The sequence below is a fragment of the Plutella xylostella genome, chromosome 29, assembly GCF_932276165.1.
Source record: "Plutella xylostella chromosome 29, ilPluXylo3.1, whole genome shotgun sequence".
In the NCBI taxonomy this organism is placed as follows: Eukaryota; Metazoa; Arthropoda; class Insecta; order Lepidoptera; family Plutellidae; genus Plutella; species Plutella xylostella.
Window position 1 is genome coordinate 9217661 of NC_064009.1, and position 15053 is coordinate 9232713.

The following is a 15053-nucleotide window of genomic DNA, read 5'->3' on the forward strand; positions in this document are numbered from 1 at the left end:
AATTCATATTAGAGTAAAAAGATTCTCACCCGTCCCATTTCCTTCAGCTTGGTCAGCATAACGACGATGGTGGAATTGTGCTCCCAGAGCATCCTCCAGAAGTCATCCGTCGTGTCAGGAAGTGGCCCTTGCGTCGCGATGTACGCCGCTCTGTATCTATACCCATCCACGAACGACGCGTTGATATAGTCCGACCCATCCCTAGGAGTTAGGCACACTCGGGAAGACTCAAACGGCAAGATATGCGCCAGACGGTTCTTATGCTTGTTACATGGTAAACTGGCAGAGACAAAGCGGGTCGAATCAGCCTTCATGTTAGCCAGCTTCTTGAACTCCAATTCCATTCCAGTTATATTCTCTATCGGGTCGATACGCATCAGTTTCTGGATGTGAGCGTGCAAGTTGCGTGCTGGCACTTCTGTGTCTCCACAGACCACGGCCTCGACTAGCGCGTCATGGATGAAGATGTACTGGTCTTCGGTTTGCACCATGTAGTTGCGTTGCGCTCGCAAGCAGGTCACGTGGCCGTATATGTCTACTGTGCGTTCGTGTCTAGCCCTTTCGAGCATGGAGTCGATGACGATGAAGCAGCCAGTTCTGCCGACTCCGGCTGAGCAGTGGACCACTAAAGGACCAGCATCGGGTGGGTTTAAAGCGCGAACTCTGCGTAGGAATTGCAAGAATGGGGCAGGATGGTCCGGCACTCCGTGGTCAGGCCATGCGGTGAATTGCAGCTGCTTGATCTCTCGTCTCTCAGCTCCACCGTTCCTTGTCACTTGGAATGTCCGGATGCAGTAGGTCGCTAACTCTTGGACCTCAGCGATGGTGACGGTCATCATCCCGTAAGTCTCGCTGCCGCGGCTCGGCCAGTATTGATCGCACTTGATCCTCGTTCTCTCTTCAAGCTTCGTCATCATTACGATAGTGTTAGTCCTCAGTTCCCAACACATTCGCCAGAAGTCCGCAAACGTTTCCTGTAAAGGCCCTTGAGTGGCCACGTAGGCGTTGTGCTTCCGGTAGCCGTCGCAGTAATTAGCGTTAATGTAGTCGCTTCCGAGAATACCATCGATCGGTTGTAAAATGACGCGACTGTGGTCGTAAGCGATAACGTTCGCGTATCGATTCTTCGGTTTATTCACCTCCATGTTGGAGTGGTCCCATGTGAATTGCTGGCCGGGCTCGATACTTTCGTATTCTTGAGAGAATTTCAAGTTGTCGTTCGCTTTTAGCCTCTCAATGTGATCGGCGAGCTCGGAAATAGGGATCGGTGGGTGTGATATCATCGCGGGCGTTTGGAAATTCAGTCGTCTCATTTCAACCGGGTCGGATGGCGCTCCGAATCCAACATCTGCCTGCATTAATGGGCGCGTCACTGCGGCTTGATCGGGGGTTTTGCACGGATGTCTTCGCCTCTTCACGATAAAGAGAAGCACTAACAGTAATGAAAGCATTAAGGCAGCTATACTAGGTCCAACCACCCACACCATGCCCGCTTCTTGCCGGTTCTCCTTTATCCTGATGTCGATATCACCGTTTGCATCTTTAGGGTTTGGCCTGCTGGGTTCCTCGCCCGGTGGCGCCTCCCGCATGTCAAGTGATAGATATTCCGAAAACGGACTGGAAGTATACAAATGTTTCTGGGGCGTATCGACCACTGCTCTAACAAACACTCGGTATCGCTTAGTCGGGTTCAGTTTTCTATTCAGGAAACCTTCATACATTTCGTCATTTCCAAGATGGAAAGTGTACAAAATATTCCTCTGCAAGAACTTAGCAGCAATATACGGTGCATTTTCATCATCAGTTCTGGCATTATTCTTAATTAGGTCTTCAGTCAAAAACTGATCGGGGTTTCTGTGGTTATGGGATTTATCGTCGGGTACTACAACTAGATAATAATGCGAAATAGGCCCATACTCTTCGGAGGCTTGAGGTAGAATGACGAGTATTTCGTTTTCAACAACGCCGTAAAAGTCCGGCTTCACCATCGGCTTGGGAGCGGCCATTTGCGTCGTCACAGTAATCTTAGTAGGCGGTCTGTACGACTCGTCGTTCGGCACAGCACTAACATTAACATTATAAGTAGTGAACGGTGATAGATCGTTTATCGAAAACGACGTTCTATCGTGTTTAATAATAATCTCTCTCTTAGGTATCTCCTGCATCTGCGTCATGCCAAGAGAGTCGACGAATTCTTTAATGGCATTATACGATATTTTATAACTAACGGGGTTTAAGCGTAATGGGGGTGACCACGACAGCGTCATCGAGTGTGTGGACACGTCTTGAGCACGGAGGTGTAAAGGCACTTCTTCCGGCCTCACTTTCACTGTAACCTTTTCTGACAACCTTCCTAAGCCGTCGGCCATCTTGGCAGCGACCGCTATAGCGTATTCTGCAAACTTTTCTAAGCTTTCCAAGTCAGCCGAGTGGGTAACGTGAACAGTTTTCTGTTGCCATTCATCCAAGTCTTCGATAGGCGTCATTGTGTAGAATATGACGTAGCCTATAATCTTCTTCCTTGAAGGGACTGGTTCCCACCAGACTTCCACATCTGAATCTGAGGTAGCGACGGCTTTGACCCCCATGGGTGCGCGGCCTATGTCTCTCTCCGTGTGAGCCGTCACATCCTTACTGTAAGGACCAGAGCCCTGGTCGGTATACGCCCTTACTCTGAAAATATAATGAGCGTCTTCCTCCAGGCCAGTGAACACAGCTTTGGTTACATTAGTGGTTTTCTCAATCATTGACGACTGGTCGCCCTTCTTGTAGAACTGGACGTCATATTTCCGGATCTGGCCGCTCCGGTCGGCCCGGGTCGGCGGATCCCATCTCACACTAAGGACGTCGGGAGTTTGGAAATGATATGTCACATTCGCTGGCGGACCCTTCGGAGGCCCTTCAGGCGTCAACCAGTATTTGATAGTTTCCTGTCCGATTCCTATATGATTCCTTCCGGCCACCCTAAACTCGTATTGGACTCCTCGTTCCAAATCATTAATCCTATGTGAATTGACTTTAGTTCCCGTGAAGTTTTCCTCATCTAGCGGCTGATCTTTGATGCCGAATCTCAGTCGATATCCGAGTAGATCGCCGTATGTTTGCGTCGGCTTCGCCCATTCCAATTCAATAGATACTATAGGGTCACGCTCCAGCACCCTAGAACAAAGAAGGGGAAATTTATGTTATCTATTGTTTGTGCCCAACAAGTTGGAACTTTGGAGGCTGCAATCGGATGAATAATGAAACTATCTGGAAGTAATTAAGTATGATAAACTTGTAAGTTAAGCCTCCTATAAATATCTCTATACTATTATTAGTTCCAACTTCTGAGCTTTCTGCCTTGTGAACGAAGAAAGACTATTTCGGCATCGGATCTTAAGAGTACATTTCCGAGCGGAGGGGCTCCAGCAACACTGACGTTGCGACAGTAACTTTTGTTTGACCGAACTGTTACAGTGGCAAGTCAGTGTCGCTGCTCTCATTCAAAAGTTACTTTAAAAAAACATCTTACATCTAGAACTTAGATAGAGGGGATGTGGAAATAACGAAATCTGATTGGTTATTCAAAACAAATCTCCTCTCGTCTCCTCTCCTATCCGCTTTGGTGGAAACCGGGCCTAAAACTCACTTGAGGTTGACAGTGGGCCGGTTGGGCACTCCGCCGGGCGTCTTCACCGACACGGGCGCGCTCCGGTCCCCATCCCCCTTGCGGGTGAGCGCGGCCACCTGCACGTTGTACCGCGTGTCCGGCTGCAGGCCCGACACGTTGAGCTCCAGCGTCGTGTCGTCCATCACGTCGAACCGCATCGGGTCGTTGAGGAGGCCTTTACCCTGTGAGGAAGTGGTGGATACGTGGTGATAGGATTAGGGGGCTGGGGCGCGAGATGTGTCAGGCTCATTTCTAAGGCCTAGCGAATAGCGCGCAGGTAAATGAATATAAAAGTACTGTCACGCGCTATGCCACAAATTATAAAGGGATAGGAAAACAAAACATAATGAACAATATTGCAATGTAATATATCGTTAATCAATTTATATTGATATTACAGTGTGAGAAAGTTATTTCGATTTATTATAAACAATCGCTCTCAAAATAGCTTAGGGTAGCCATAGCTCGTATCTATAGCTTCGTCATACTGTATTTTACGATTTCCTTACATAGAGTTAAAAGTGTCAAGTACTTACCTCTTCTCTAACTTCCTGCACATGTATGTGGTAGCCTCGAATGATGCCGTTCTTCTCCTTCTCTTGCGGAGGTTTCCACGTCACATGGATGGATGTGGAGTTGATGGCGTTGACCTTCACGTCCTGAGGCTCCCCGGGCACTGTAAGCACACGACAGGGCATGAGACCACGCTCCGCACCGCCACACAGCTCGACCTAAATGCCCTATCAGCATCTACGGGATACCATACGTACTAATGTAAATCTACTGTACAAGCTCTCGCGGTTTAGGGTCCTCAATCAAAACAGTCGAATCGAAACAGTTTGCAAGCCTGGAAGCTGTAGTAAACGACGTGTGGTCGGTAGCTGCCTCGACGATGCTGATAGGGGATTTCGGTCGTCGGCGAGTACGCCCCTCAGCATCTTCCTCAATCGGGCATTTGAATACCAACACACACTGATCAATAAATACGCCCTCCTCACATCACCAGAACCAAATAAAATCATTACCTTCCAATCCATCCAAAACATCGTTTAGAACAACTAAAATTGTTAAGCGTTTACAAAGAGTTAACATTTAGTAAGTATTCCACTAGAATCCAAAGCAGCATTAGGTTGTCTACACACTAGGTTAGTATCGTGACACACTGCAAGGGGCATGCGGACACACTCGGGACGGGGCACATGTCGGACCAGCTCGAGGCATGCGGCCACCGCTTGCAGTCTGTACGGACATCATTAGTTCACTTAAGATGCTAGGAAGATTCAAACTACTTGAAGCATTAGGCACAAGCACAAACGCACATTGATACAAGCACTATAGTATTGTGTACTTACTCCTCACGGCTGTCGGGTGTTACCCAGCGGCCCATACAAAGTCAGTGACGAGAGAAAAAAAGAGAAAAAACGCATTCAAATACATTTAAGACAAATTGTGCGACATTGCAGGGCGAACGGAACTACTGAGTGAGAGATTACGAGTTGAACGCTTGTCGGCAAGTGGGGGTATCCTTTTATTTTATTTGCTCGTGTACTAGAGCGCGGTAAGCCGCTCAGGCCCGCATGTGCATTGCCTTTTCCTGCTCCCCGAGGAGCGGGCCGCAGTAATACAAACGAGAACTCTTCGTGAATAGGAGGAAAATGGATGCGGAAATAGGCTTATGTTATTGGAGGAAAAGACAAGACTCGTCCGAGGCGGCTGCACCCTGGCCAGGTCACGCACACGTATTGATCAACGCAGTGTCGGCTGGAGCGGTGAGTGGTGCTGTGAGGTCTGTGTGTGTCCATGTCCGTTGGTACTCGAGGAGGAATGTATCAAGTTCTGTGCCGTTTAAATGCGTTCTTGTCTCGCCCGTGCGGCAGTAGCGTGAGCCAAAGTATTGTTGTATATGTTCACAATATCTAGTGTGCATGCACGACGTAGTCTCGAGAGTATACAGAAGAATAGAAAGGCGAGAGAGAGTGCTACAGGCAAGACTGTGTAGCGTCAGATAGAGTGGGATAGACATAGATAGATAGAGTGAGAGATAGATAGAGATAGAGAAAGTAGCGCGAAGTGTCTAGTGACCGGGCGGCATTCGGGAGTAGAGGCGCAGGAGGCAGGAGTCTCCCGAGGGTGTGGCTGGTGCCGGGGTCAGTGACCGATCCACGGGAGATCTGCGGTCCTGCGCCGACCCGCTAATAGATAGTGGTAGAGTGAGAGTAAAGTGGATATAGAGAAGTAGTTGTGAGTAGTATAGCATGCGCGCGTGTGGTGTCGGGGCCGTATTGGTATTCAAATGCGGCGCTGCCCTGTGTGTAGCGACATAACGCTATAAACCCGCTCCACTGGCGCCTATGTTCATGAATCTTCTAAGACAAAGAGCCGAGAAAAGTAATGAACGTCGGGCGCAGCGATCGAGTCGATAAGTTATCCGCTTTGTAGTGAACGCACTCGTTCTCTCAGCTCGTGTGGTCGCTAGTGGTGCTGAGTGCTTCCTAAGTGCAGTGTTTTGTTTTACGCAATCTAGAGCTCTATGTCCGGGGCTGAGCGGCGATTGCGTGAAACAAAGGGTTAAAACCTATCTCGGTGCCCAGTGAGGTAACAACTGAACGAAAACGGTGCTGTGTGGGTAAAGAAAGCATGCAAAATTGTGTTCCATCGCTAAATACTGAACAATAAGTGTGCGCCAAAATCAATAAGTGCCGTTGATATTTAACCAGGTGCAAAATAACAGCATTTCAGTGAGTGCCATCTTTGTGTTAACGCGTCAAGAATATTCGTACAGTGACAGTGGATTACACATGTCAGATATAATGATTTACATCATGATATTATTTATCACAAGCAGTAATAACGTTACGATATTGAACCTCCTCTATTAGTTTCCTGCTATATGCTCAAAAAAAGGACAAAAGAAAAAATGGCATTAGTATCTTTGAAGTCACATTGCGACAGGAGAACGTGAGAGAAATGTTATTATGATAGAGAAGAGAGAGATATTGTATTATTTTTTCTTGTTAGAACCCACCACCATTAACATAATTAAGAGACAAGTCATTAAAACAGTAATTAATAAATATTTGAGCGGTTAAAATGGAATGTAAATTGTTTGTCCAATGAAGGTGTTAAATAACTGTTTAATTTGGCTGATCCTTGAGGGATTAATTACAGGGACGCTGAATTTATTTTAATAACTTGTTTGCAATAATATCGTATTCCATTTTCACCGCATTCAACAATAACTTCAGAGCATGAAATGATTCACATTTGATATCCTTTTTGTTCCGGAATTGTGAACCATATTACGGCCGTCGGCCGGCACCTAATGTAAATAATTTCATCTCTGTAACCGAAACCCACGCATTATGAAGTCCAGAAATTTCCATAAACCCTTACACAATATAAATTGGAAATGTTCCATTGAAATAATATCTACGTGCTTCTGCAAGAACGCTTTTGCATGTCATTCGATCATTTATTTCCAGAACTCGATAACTGTTAACTATTGAGTACTATTGAAACTAGTCGCAATATTGCACAAGCACTGCCAAAGACCATATCGAATGTATCGGTATTTATTTAATGAAATTGTAGCAAATTCAAAGTTAAATTACTTAACCAAAATTGTTCAGAATTTAATCAAATGGTTTATTGGTCACTTTGGCTACAGACTTGATTCTGGGAATTGGACATTTTAAAATAATTAATCAAATTAAATAACATTCAAGACTGTCAAGGAAAACAGTCGTATTTAACCACAACCCCAATCTACGCTTCCCCATAATCAAGCCTGTCAAAAAACGGGCCTATTCTGTAACTGAGATCGTAACAAAAGTGGACACGTACCGTCTTCGTAGGTGCGCACGGTGACCGGGTAGGAGGGCGGCCCGTCGCCCACCGACGTGCCGGCCAGCACCCAGATCCGGTACTCCGTCCAGCGGCGTAGCTCGTCCAGCACGAAGCTCGTCTGGTTCAGCGTCACTACTGTCGCCTCCGAGTCGCCTCTGCCGGACTCCACACAAAGCAGTTTGTAATAAGCGATTCTTCCGTTCGCCGTCTCGGCCGGCGGCGGCGCCCACGTCACCCGGATGGACGTCGGCGATATCGCTAAAGCTGTCACGTTCATCGGCGGCGCTCCTGGCACTGAACAAGCTCAAACGTTAAAAACCGAGTCACCGGACCGGTGCGTCCGGCTTACCTGCAACTCAGAATAGCGCTCCGCGCGTTAGCCCTATCCGACGCAATCACTGAATGCGATCGAAACAAATGGTGCTCAAAAATAATAGGTGTCGTCAAATCAATCAAGCATGCACAATTTTTGTTCAAGTAATCTCCGCTCGCCCATTCGTCTCTTTGTACGTCCTTTTCACTCTGTCCTCTGTTGGTGGAACTCTGTTTACGTGAATACGACGCGACTAGCTATCACGTAAATTACGTTTTCATGAGAAATACCAATATTACTTTCCTCCGAATTCCGGGAAGAGCTACTCGTGTCGCCTTCAAAAAATATATAGAAAAGGTCACATTAGGTTTGGGCCTAATATGAGATTATTATTATACCTACGAAACGACATTAAAGCTACTACTAGGGTTTGTGTGTACGATCAGAAATTGAGGATAAAAATAGTATTTTTTTCATATTTTCTATTTACAATCAAAGGATTTTTGATATGATATTTATAAACGTCTTTTCTGCGTACACGCAACCGTTTCGACAATATTACGTACGAACACAGAATATATCGTGATATAAAAACTTGGTGCTTGTGCTGTTTACTAGCCGCGTGCGGGCATGTGCTTTATGTGAAATATTACTGGAGGATTTACCTGCAAAACCCACATACACAGGTTCACATTACTTTTTTGCAACTTTCAAAACTCGGGGAAGAGGCCTTTAATTTAGATTAGCAAAATTTACGAAGCGGTTTAATAAATTAACTTTAAAATTCCTATAATAGGTTTATGTCACGTAATGTTTAGCTTTTTAATATTCATGGAATTTTTGTAAAAACTGTTGTAGACTTTGTTACACATACCCATAATGGACTTTACAGTTTCATACGCAACAGTTTCCAATATGGCGTCAAACGGTAGCTATCAAAGGCCTCTTCCCGCCAAAACACGCTCACAAGACGTCACTCGCACACTCCCGTTCTCCTCGAGCGGGCCTGAGAGAATATACCTGTCTCGCTCTGTCACGTACCGTACTGTTTCGTGCGAACGGCGATAGGTGGCGTTGTAGCGCCCTCGCCGCGTTGCGAGCGCGCCGCGAGCCAAACGTAGTACAATGTATTCGGGTATAAGCCGTTTAGGACGTAGCTTTCCGTTATGGGGATCCGCCTGTGAAAAATTGGATTTGAACAAACCAGGAAATGCAATTTTGGGTGAGATGTGTTTTTCAGGAAGTGGCAAGAATCTCATTAGAAGACCCTTTTTCAAGAAGGCAGTCCTCTATATTGGCTAATGACGTAAATACCTGTAAATATGTATGTAAACTGCATCTAATATAAAACAACTTGTCTCCGCATCCCTATTTTACATATGTTTGTCTATGCTTTGCCCCCAACATGACTCACTTCTTATGATGCTCCTTCGCATACGTGTCGTTCCAGTACAGTTCGTAAGACATGATGTTGTCCCCCGCGTGGGCCGGCCGTCTCCAGGTCAGCGTCACCGACGTCTCCCCCGCCTCCACTGCCACCAGGTTTGAGGGCTGCGATGGGACACCTGATGGGGAAAGAGGGATTAGTCTTGAGAAATCGTAAAAAGGTCTTGTCTTTGTAACTGGGTAAGATTGAGTGTATAGTGGTGCTGCTTGGGAGACTTTTTTTATGGTCGGTTGGTTACGGCGCTCTTTTATGTCTAAGGAGTGGAAGATTATTGGATGATAAGTCTAACAGAAAACAGTGTCACCAAAGTTTTAGTTAGAGAACAGAGTGGAATAGAATCAGTTCAAATGTTCTTGCGTTAGGAAGGCTTTTTCCAGGCGAGCCAGAATCTAGCGTTCGCCGCAGATACGTTCCGTCGGTTCATCTTATATCAAACTGCCATTCCTTCATACTACCATTATCGCAAAAGCGATCATTCGGACCAGAATTCATCGCACGTTTGCTTTTCTAGAGTCAGTTACGCACCTCAAATTAGGATGTCCACAAAAAAAATCTTCAAAAAGTCTATAGGTATATTTACTAGTGTGACGCACCCCTTCGATCTAGCACGTCACATTAAAATCGTTTGTAGAAATCGTTTGCGAAAATCGTTTGTGAAAATCGTTTGTGAAGCTGATCGAAGAGCAAGCAGGGATTCTTCTTATTGTCGGGCAGGAGGTGCTTGAAATGAGAAGGCTTTTTTCTTCTATTATTTGGAGGCTTCTTTGCTTCTTGGAGGCTGCGAGCGGAATGATCGAGGCGGCCCGGACCGCCTATATTTAAATGCGCTCTCCGCCGCGCGGGCGGTGGGAGGCGGGGCAAGTAATGCGTCGACCAATCAGAGCGCTTTGCACCATAAGCGCCCTCATTGGTACTATCTACTATCTATTATCGCGCCTAACAAGCCTCATAGTTTATTTATTAATAAACAACTTATAACTAGGTATTATTTACAAACTATTAAAACTATTACCAGATATTATACCTACTACAAACAATAACTATGTTAGATCTTTACCTACCTATAAACATAACCAAATAAACTTTATTAAACTTAAACAAACAAATAATTATAAACAATTAAATCAATCAACTAATCTAAACAGTCTTGAACATCTCTCCCGCCGCAGCTCTTGTAGCTGGAATCTTGCGTGTTCAAGTGTGGACTGGCAGAATGACCAATTTCTTCGTAGGCCGCCGGAGTACCCCTCTGTTGGTGCGCACGTCGACTGTTCGCACCTCGCCGTCTGGACCGGGGTAGGTAGACACGACGACTCCGCGTGGCCAGCAGTTCCTTGGTAGAGTCCCGTCCGCGATGAGCACGAGGTCGTCCTTCTTGATGGCCCCGTTGGTGGCTCGGGGCTCCCGCCGGTGTTGCAGCTCCGGTAGGTATTCTCGTACCCAGCGCGCCCAGAACATGTCTGCCAGGCGTTGACTCTTCCTCCAGTCCTTGCGGCCGGCCTCGTCGTCCTCGGTGAAGGCTCCCGGCAGCGGCACTCGTGACGGCGCGCCCAGCAGGAAGTGGTTCGGCGTGAGGGCTTCCTCGTCGTCTGCAGAGGTCGACACGTGGGTGAGTGGCCGACTGTTGATGGTGTGCTCCGCCTCGACCAGTAGTGTAGCGAGGACCTCTTCTTTCGGCGCGCGCTCGTGCAGTGTGACTTGCAGCGCGTTCTTGACGCTCCGCACCAGCCGTTCCCACGCGCCGCCCATGAATGGCGCGCTCGGAGGGATGTACCGCCACTGGATGAAGCGCACCGACGCCTCCTCCTCCATGGCCGCCAGCGCTGCTTTCTTCAACTCGACGTCGGCGCCCCGCAGGTTGGTCCCGTTGTCGGAGTGAAGCTCGGAGGGACAGTTGCGCCGCGCGATGAACCGTCGCAGCGCCATGATAGCCGAGTCCGTGCTCAGGCTGCCGGCGACCTCGAGGTGTACTGCTTGAGTGGTGAGGCACGTGAACAGCACGCCGTACCTCTTCTGCTTCGTTCGACCCACAGTGACCATGAGAGGGCCAAAGTAGTCGAGTCCGGTGTAGGTGAACGGCCTCTGATGATGCGCGAGCCGTGTATGTGGATGGTTGCCCGTCGACGGCTGCGCAGGTGTCCTTCCGTATGCGGCAGGCCAGGCATTGCTTCACTTCGCTGCGCACGGCGTGTCGTAGTCTCAGCACCCAGTAGTGTTGCCGGACTTCATTCGCAGTTGTCTCGAACCCGCCGTGGTGAAGCTGTTTGTGTACCCAAGCGATGTACAGTCGGGTCCACCGATGATTGCCGTCGAGTACTGCCGGTTCACGTTGCGATGGGGTGATGTCGGCGGCAGTCGCTATTCTTGAACGTAGTCTGATGATCTTCTCTTCGTCGAGTATGACTGATAAGTTGTGCAGTCGACTCGTAGTAGGTATAGCGACGCTTTTCTGTAGCGCAGCTATTTCTTCAGCGAAGTTTTCTTGTTGTTGCGAGCGTAGCCACAGTTGACGCGCGCAGTGCATGTGCCGAGCGCTGAGAAGTAGGTACTTCCGCACAGATGTCTTCACGGCGGGCGTAGCGGCCCGCGTAGCTGTTCTCGGCGTAGTACTCGTCCACGCAGGGTCGGCCTCTTCATTCTTCTTAGTGCGCTTATGCAGCACTGTTTGTTTCTTCGCACGTAGTAGCTCGATGAATTGTAGTACCCGTGCCGTCGCTCGAATAACTCGCATGAAGTTACTGAAGCGAGTTATGTCTGGCAGGGCCTCAGACAAGCGTGTGGCGGCGACAGTGACGAGTGTTCGCTCTTCCCCCGTGTCTTCTTCGATGATCTTCTCTTCTCGCGGCCAGTGCTCCTCCGGTAGGTATAGGAAGGCGGGGCCGCGGTACCACCGGTGACTTGAGTTGAAGTCCGGGGGCGTGTCGCGTGTCGCGTCGTCGGCTGTGTTCTCCTTTGTAGGTACCCAGCGCCACTCCTTTGTTTTCGTAGTGTCGCTTATCTCGGCTACGCGGTGTGCTACGAACGGCTTGTAGGTACGTGGGCCATTTCGTAGCCACGTGAGTACTGTTCTTGAGTCCGACCAGTACACTCGACGACTCGGCTTCAAGTCGTGTTCTTCGATGGCGGCTTGTGCGAGGCGGCATCCCAGCACGGCCGCTTGCAGTTCGAGTCGCGGGATGGAGACCACCTTGTTGAGCTGTGCGACTCTTGCTTTTCCGCTGACGAGTGACAGGTGTGTGTTTCCCTCTTGATCGATGACCCTCCAGTAGACGACCGCAGCATATGCAGACGAACTTGCGTCGACGAAGACGTGGAGCTCGCGGGTGGCCGCGCCGCTGTATGAGGCGTAGCAGCGCGGCACGGCGAGGCGCGGCAGCTGTTGCGCGTGCTCGATCCAGCTCCTCCATGCTCGAGCTTCGTTGTCTTCGAGTTGCGCGTCCCAGTCGATGCCGGAGCGCCAGACGTCCTGCAGGATGCGCTTCGCTTGCACGGTGACCGGCGTGGCGAGTCCGAGCGGGTCGTAGATCGACATGACTGTCCGCAGCGCTTCTCTCTTCGTAGGTGTGCGCTCGCCGCTCAGTATTGCCTCGGGGATGCGATGTTTGTTCAGGTTGAAGGAGAGTGTGTCGTCCTCCGGGTGCCACACCATGCCCAGCAGCTTCCCCGGGTCCAGTTGCAGCAGTCTAGGGTCTTCAGCTTCAGATGACGACAGCTGAGCGAGCACGATGCGGCTGTTCGACGTCCACTTCTGCAGATCGTAGTTCGCGAAGTGATGTATCTTGTTGACTTCAGTGGAGATGCGCACCGCCTCTTCTTCTGTTTCGTAGCTCGCCAGGTAGTCGTCCACGTAGTGATTTCTCACCACGGCCTCGGCTGCCTCCGGGTAGATGTCCTTGTAGCGCTCGGCGTTGCTATTTTTCACGTAAATAGCCGTACACGGTGATGAAGTCGCACCGAATATGACGCTCTTCATGCGATACTCGGTAGGCGGGCCGGCGCGTCGATCTCCCCTCCATAGGAAGCGCTGCATGTCGCGATCTTCTTCTCGGATGTGAACGCGCATGAACATATCTTTTATGTCCGCGCTCACCGCCACTGCATGTTGCCGGAACCGCATGAGGACCCCCGGGAGTGACTGCAGGAGGTCTGGGCCGGGCAGCAGCATGTCGTTGAGACTTGTCCCTCTCGTTCGAGCGGCGGCGTCGTGGACGATCCTCAGTTTCTCCGGCTTCTGAGGGTTGATGACAGCGAAGTGAGGCAGGTACCAGATCTTCTCGTTCTTCTCACGCGGCGCCTCCTCAGCGTAGCCGCTGTCGAGCAGCACCTGCATCTGTGCGTTGTACCGCGTCTTCATAGCTTCGTTCTTGTCCAGCTTCCTCTCGAGTAACTCGAGTCGCTTCATTGTACTCGAGTAGTTGTCGGGTGGCCGAGGGTCGTCTTCCTTCCACAGGAGGCATGTTTCGTAGCCTCCCGCCGGTAGTGCGCGCGTGTTTTCTTCTAGCTGCGTAAGCGCGCGTCGCTCGGCCTCTGTGTATGATTTCTTCTTGTCGACGCACAGCGACTCGAGTGCGAAGTGGTCCCGCATCATTTTTTCCATTGTCTCTTCTTGAAGCGGCTGCACCGTGTTGGTGCACGCGCTGCACTGCCGGTTGTCGGTACTGCACGCCGTGTAGCACCCACCCGAGCGTCGTGAGTGACGCCACAGGTTGTCCGCGCGCGCCCGACTTGAAAGCGTGCGTGAGCAGCAACTCCCAGTTATCTTGCCCGAGCAGGATGGTGGCGGCGCCTCGCTCGTAGAGGATGTCTTCCTTGATGTCCTGCAGGTGTGGGCAGCTCTCGATGATCCCCGCAGGCACCGTCTGAGGTGAGACACCGATGTCCGGCACTGTGCGCGCGCAGATGTCGACTTCGCTCGTGTTGCGCCCGCAGATCTTCAAGTTGACTCGGCGCGACTCACTGGCGTCGATCTTCATGCCCGACACCCCTTCTATGTAAAAGGGTGACGGCGGTCCCGTTGCTCCGATCTGCTGCGCGACTGCTGACTCGATGAGTGTGCACGTCGACCCGTCGTCTAGTAGCGCGTAGGTGTCGAGCGACCCCTTTGGCCCGGTGACTCGTACTCGTAGTATCTTCAGGAGCCCCGTTGCACTTCTTTCTTCTCGCGCTGTTGTTACCGCTTCAGATTCTTGGACGACTTGCGTACTGGCGGTCGATGCGTAGGTACCGCCATGCAGCAGCGGATGGTGCATGTAGGTACACCCGTCCTTGTCACACTGCTTCGGCTTGCAGGAGTGTCGGTACTTGCGGATCTTCATGCAGCGGAAACATAGTTTGTATTTCTTCGCTATGTCCCACCTCGCAGGTACTTCGGCTCGCTTCAGTGTCGGACAGGCGGCAGCTTCATGCTTCTCGCCGCAGATGGGGCACGCAGGCTTCGCAGCTGTAGTTGTGTCGACGTGGTACGTGCGCGCAGTCTTCTTTGGCGCGGGCTCCCGCCGGTCACTCGCTGCGATGTCCATGGGCGCGAAGCGGCTGCACCGTGCCGCGGCTCGCTTGGCGAACTGCGTCAGCTTGACTAGGTCGGGGATGTCTTCAGGCTGCTCGGTGATGTAGGTGTAGCACTCGTTGCGTAGTGTGGCCGGCAGCTTTTCCACGACGTTGTTGACGATCTCCGCATTGTGTAGGTACTGCTCCTTCTTCAATGCCACCACTGTGGCCGTCGCGTTGGTCATCGTCGCGGCGAAGTCGCAGATGGCCTTCGGAGTGTCGACGATCTTCGGTAGTCTGCGCAGCTT

General features: G+C 50.1%; 1 protein-coding gene across 1 annotated transcript in view; it reads right to left on the bottom strand.

Moving 5' to 3' along the window:
• LOC105382164 (tyrosine-protein phosphatase Lar) overlaps nt 1-15053 on the bottom strand; it is a 337896-nt gene that overhangs the window by 6108 nt on the left and 316735 nt on the right. Inside the window, exons 19-24 of the mRNA XM_048631524.1 lie at nt 9226-9376; nt 8853-8989; nt 7496-7792; nt 4189-4328; nt 3632-3834; nt 30-3159 (exon numbers count right to left, since the gene is read on the bottom strand). Of these exons, the coding sequence (XP_048487481.1) occupies nt 30-3159; nt 3632-3834; nt 4189-4328; nt 7496-7792; nt 8853-8989; nt 9226-9376 (4058 nt within the window). The remainder of the gene's footprint in view (nt 1-29; nt 3160-3631; nt 3835-4188; nt 4329-7495; nt 7793-8852; nt 8990-9225; nt 9377-15053) is intronic.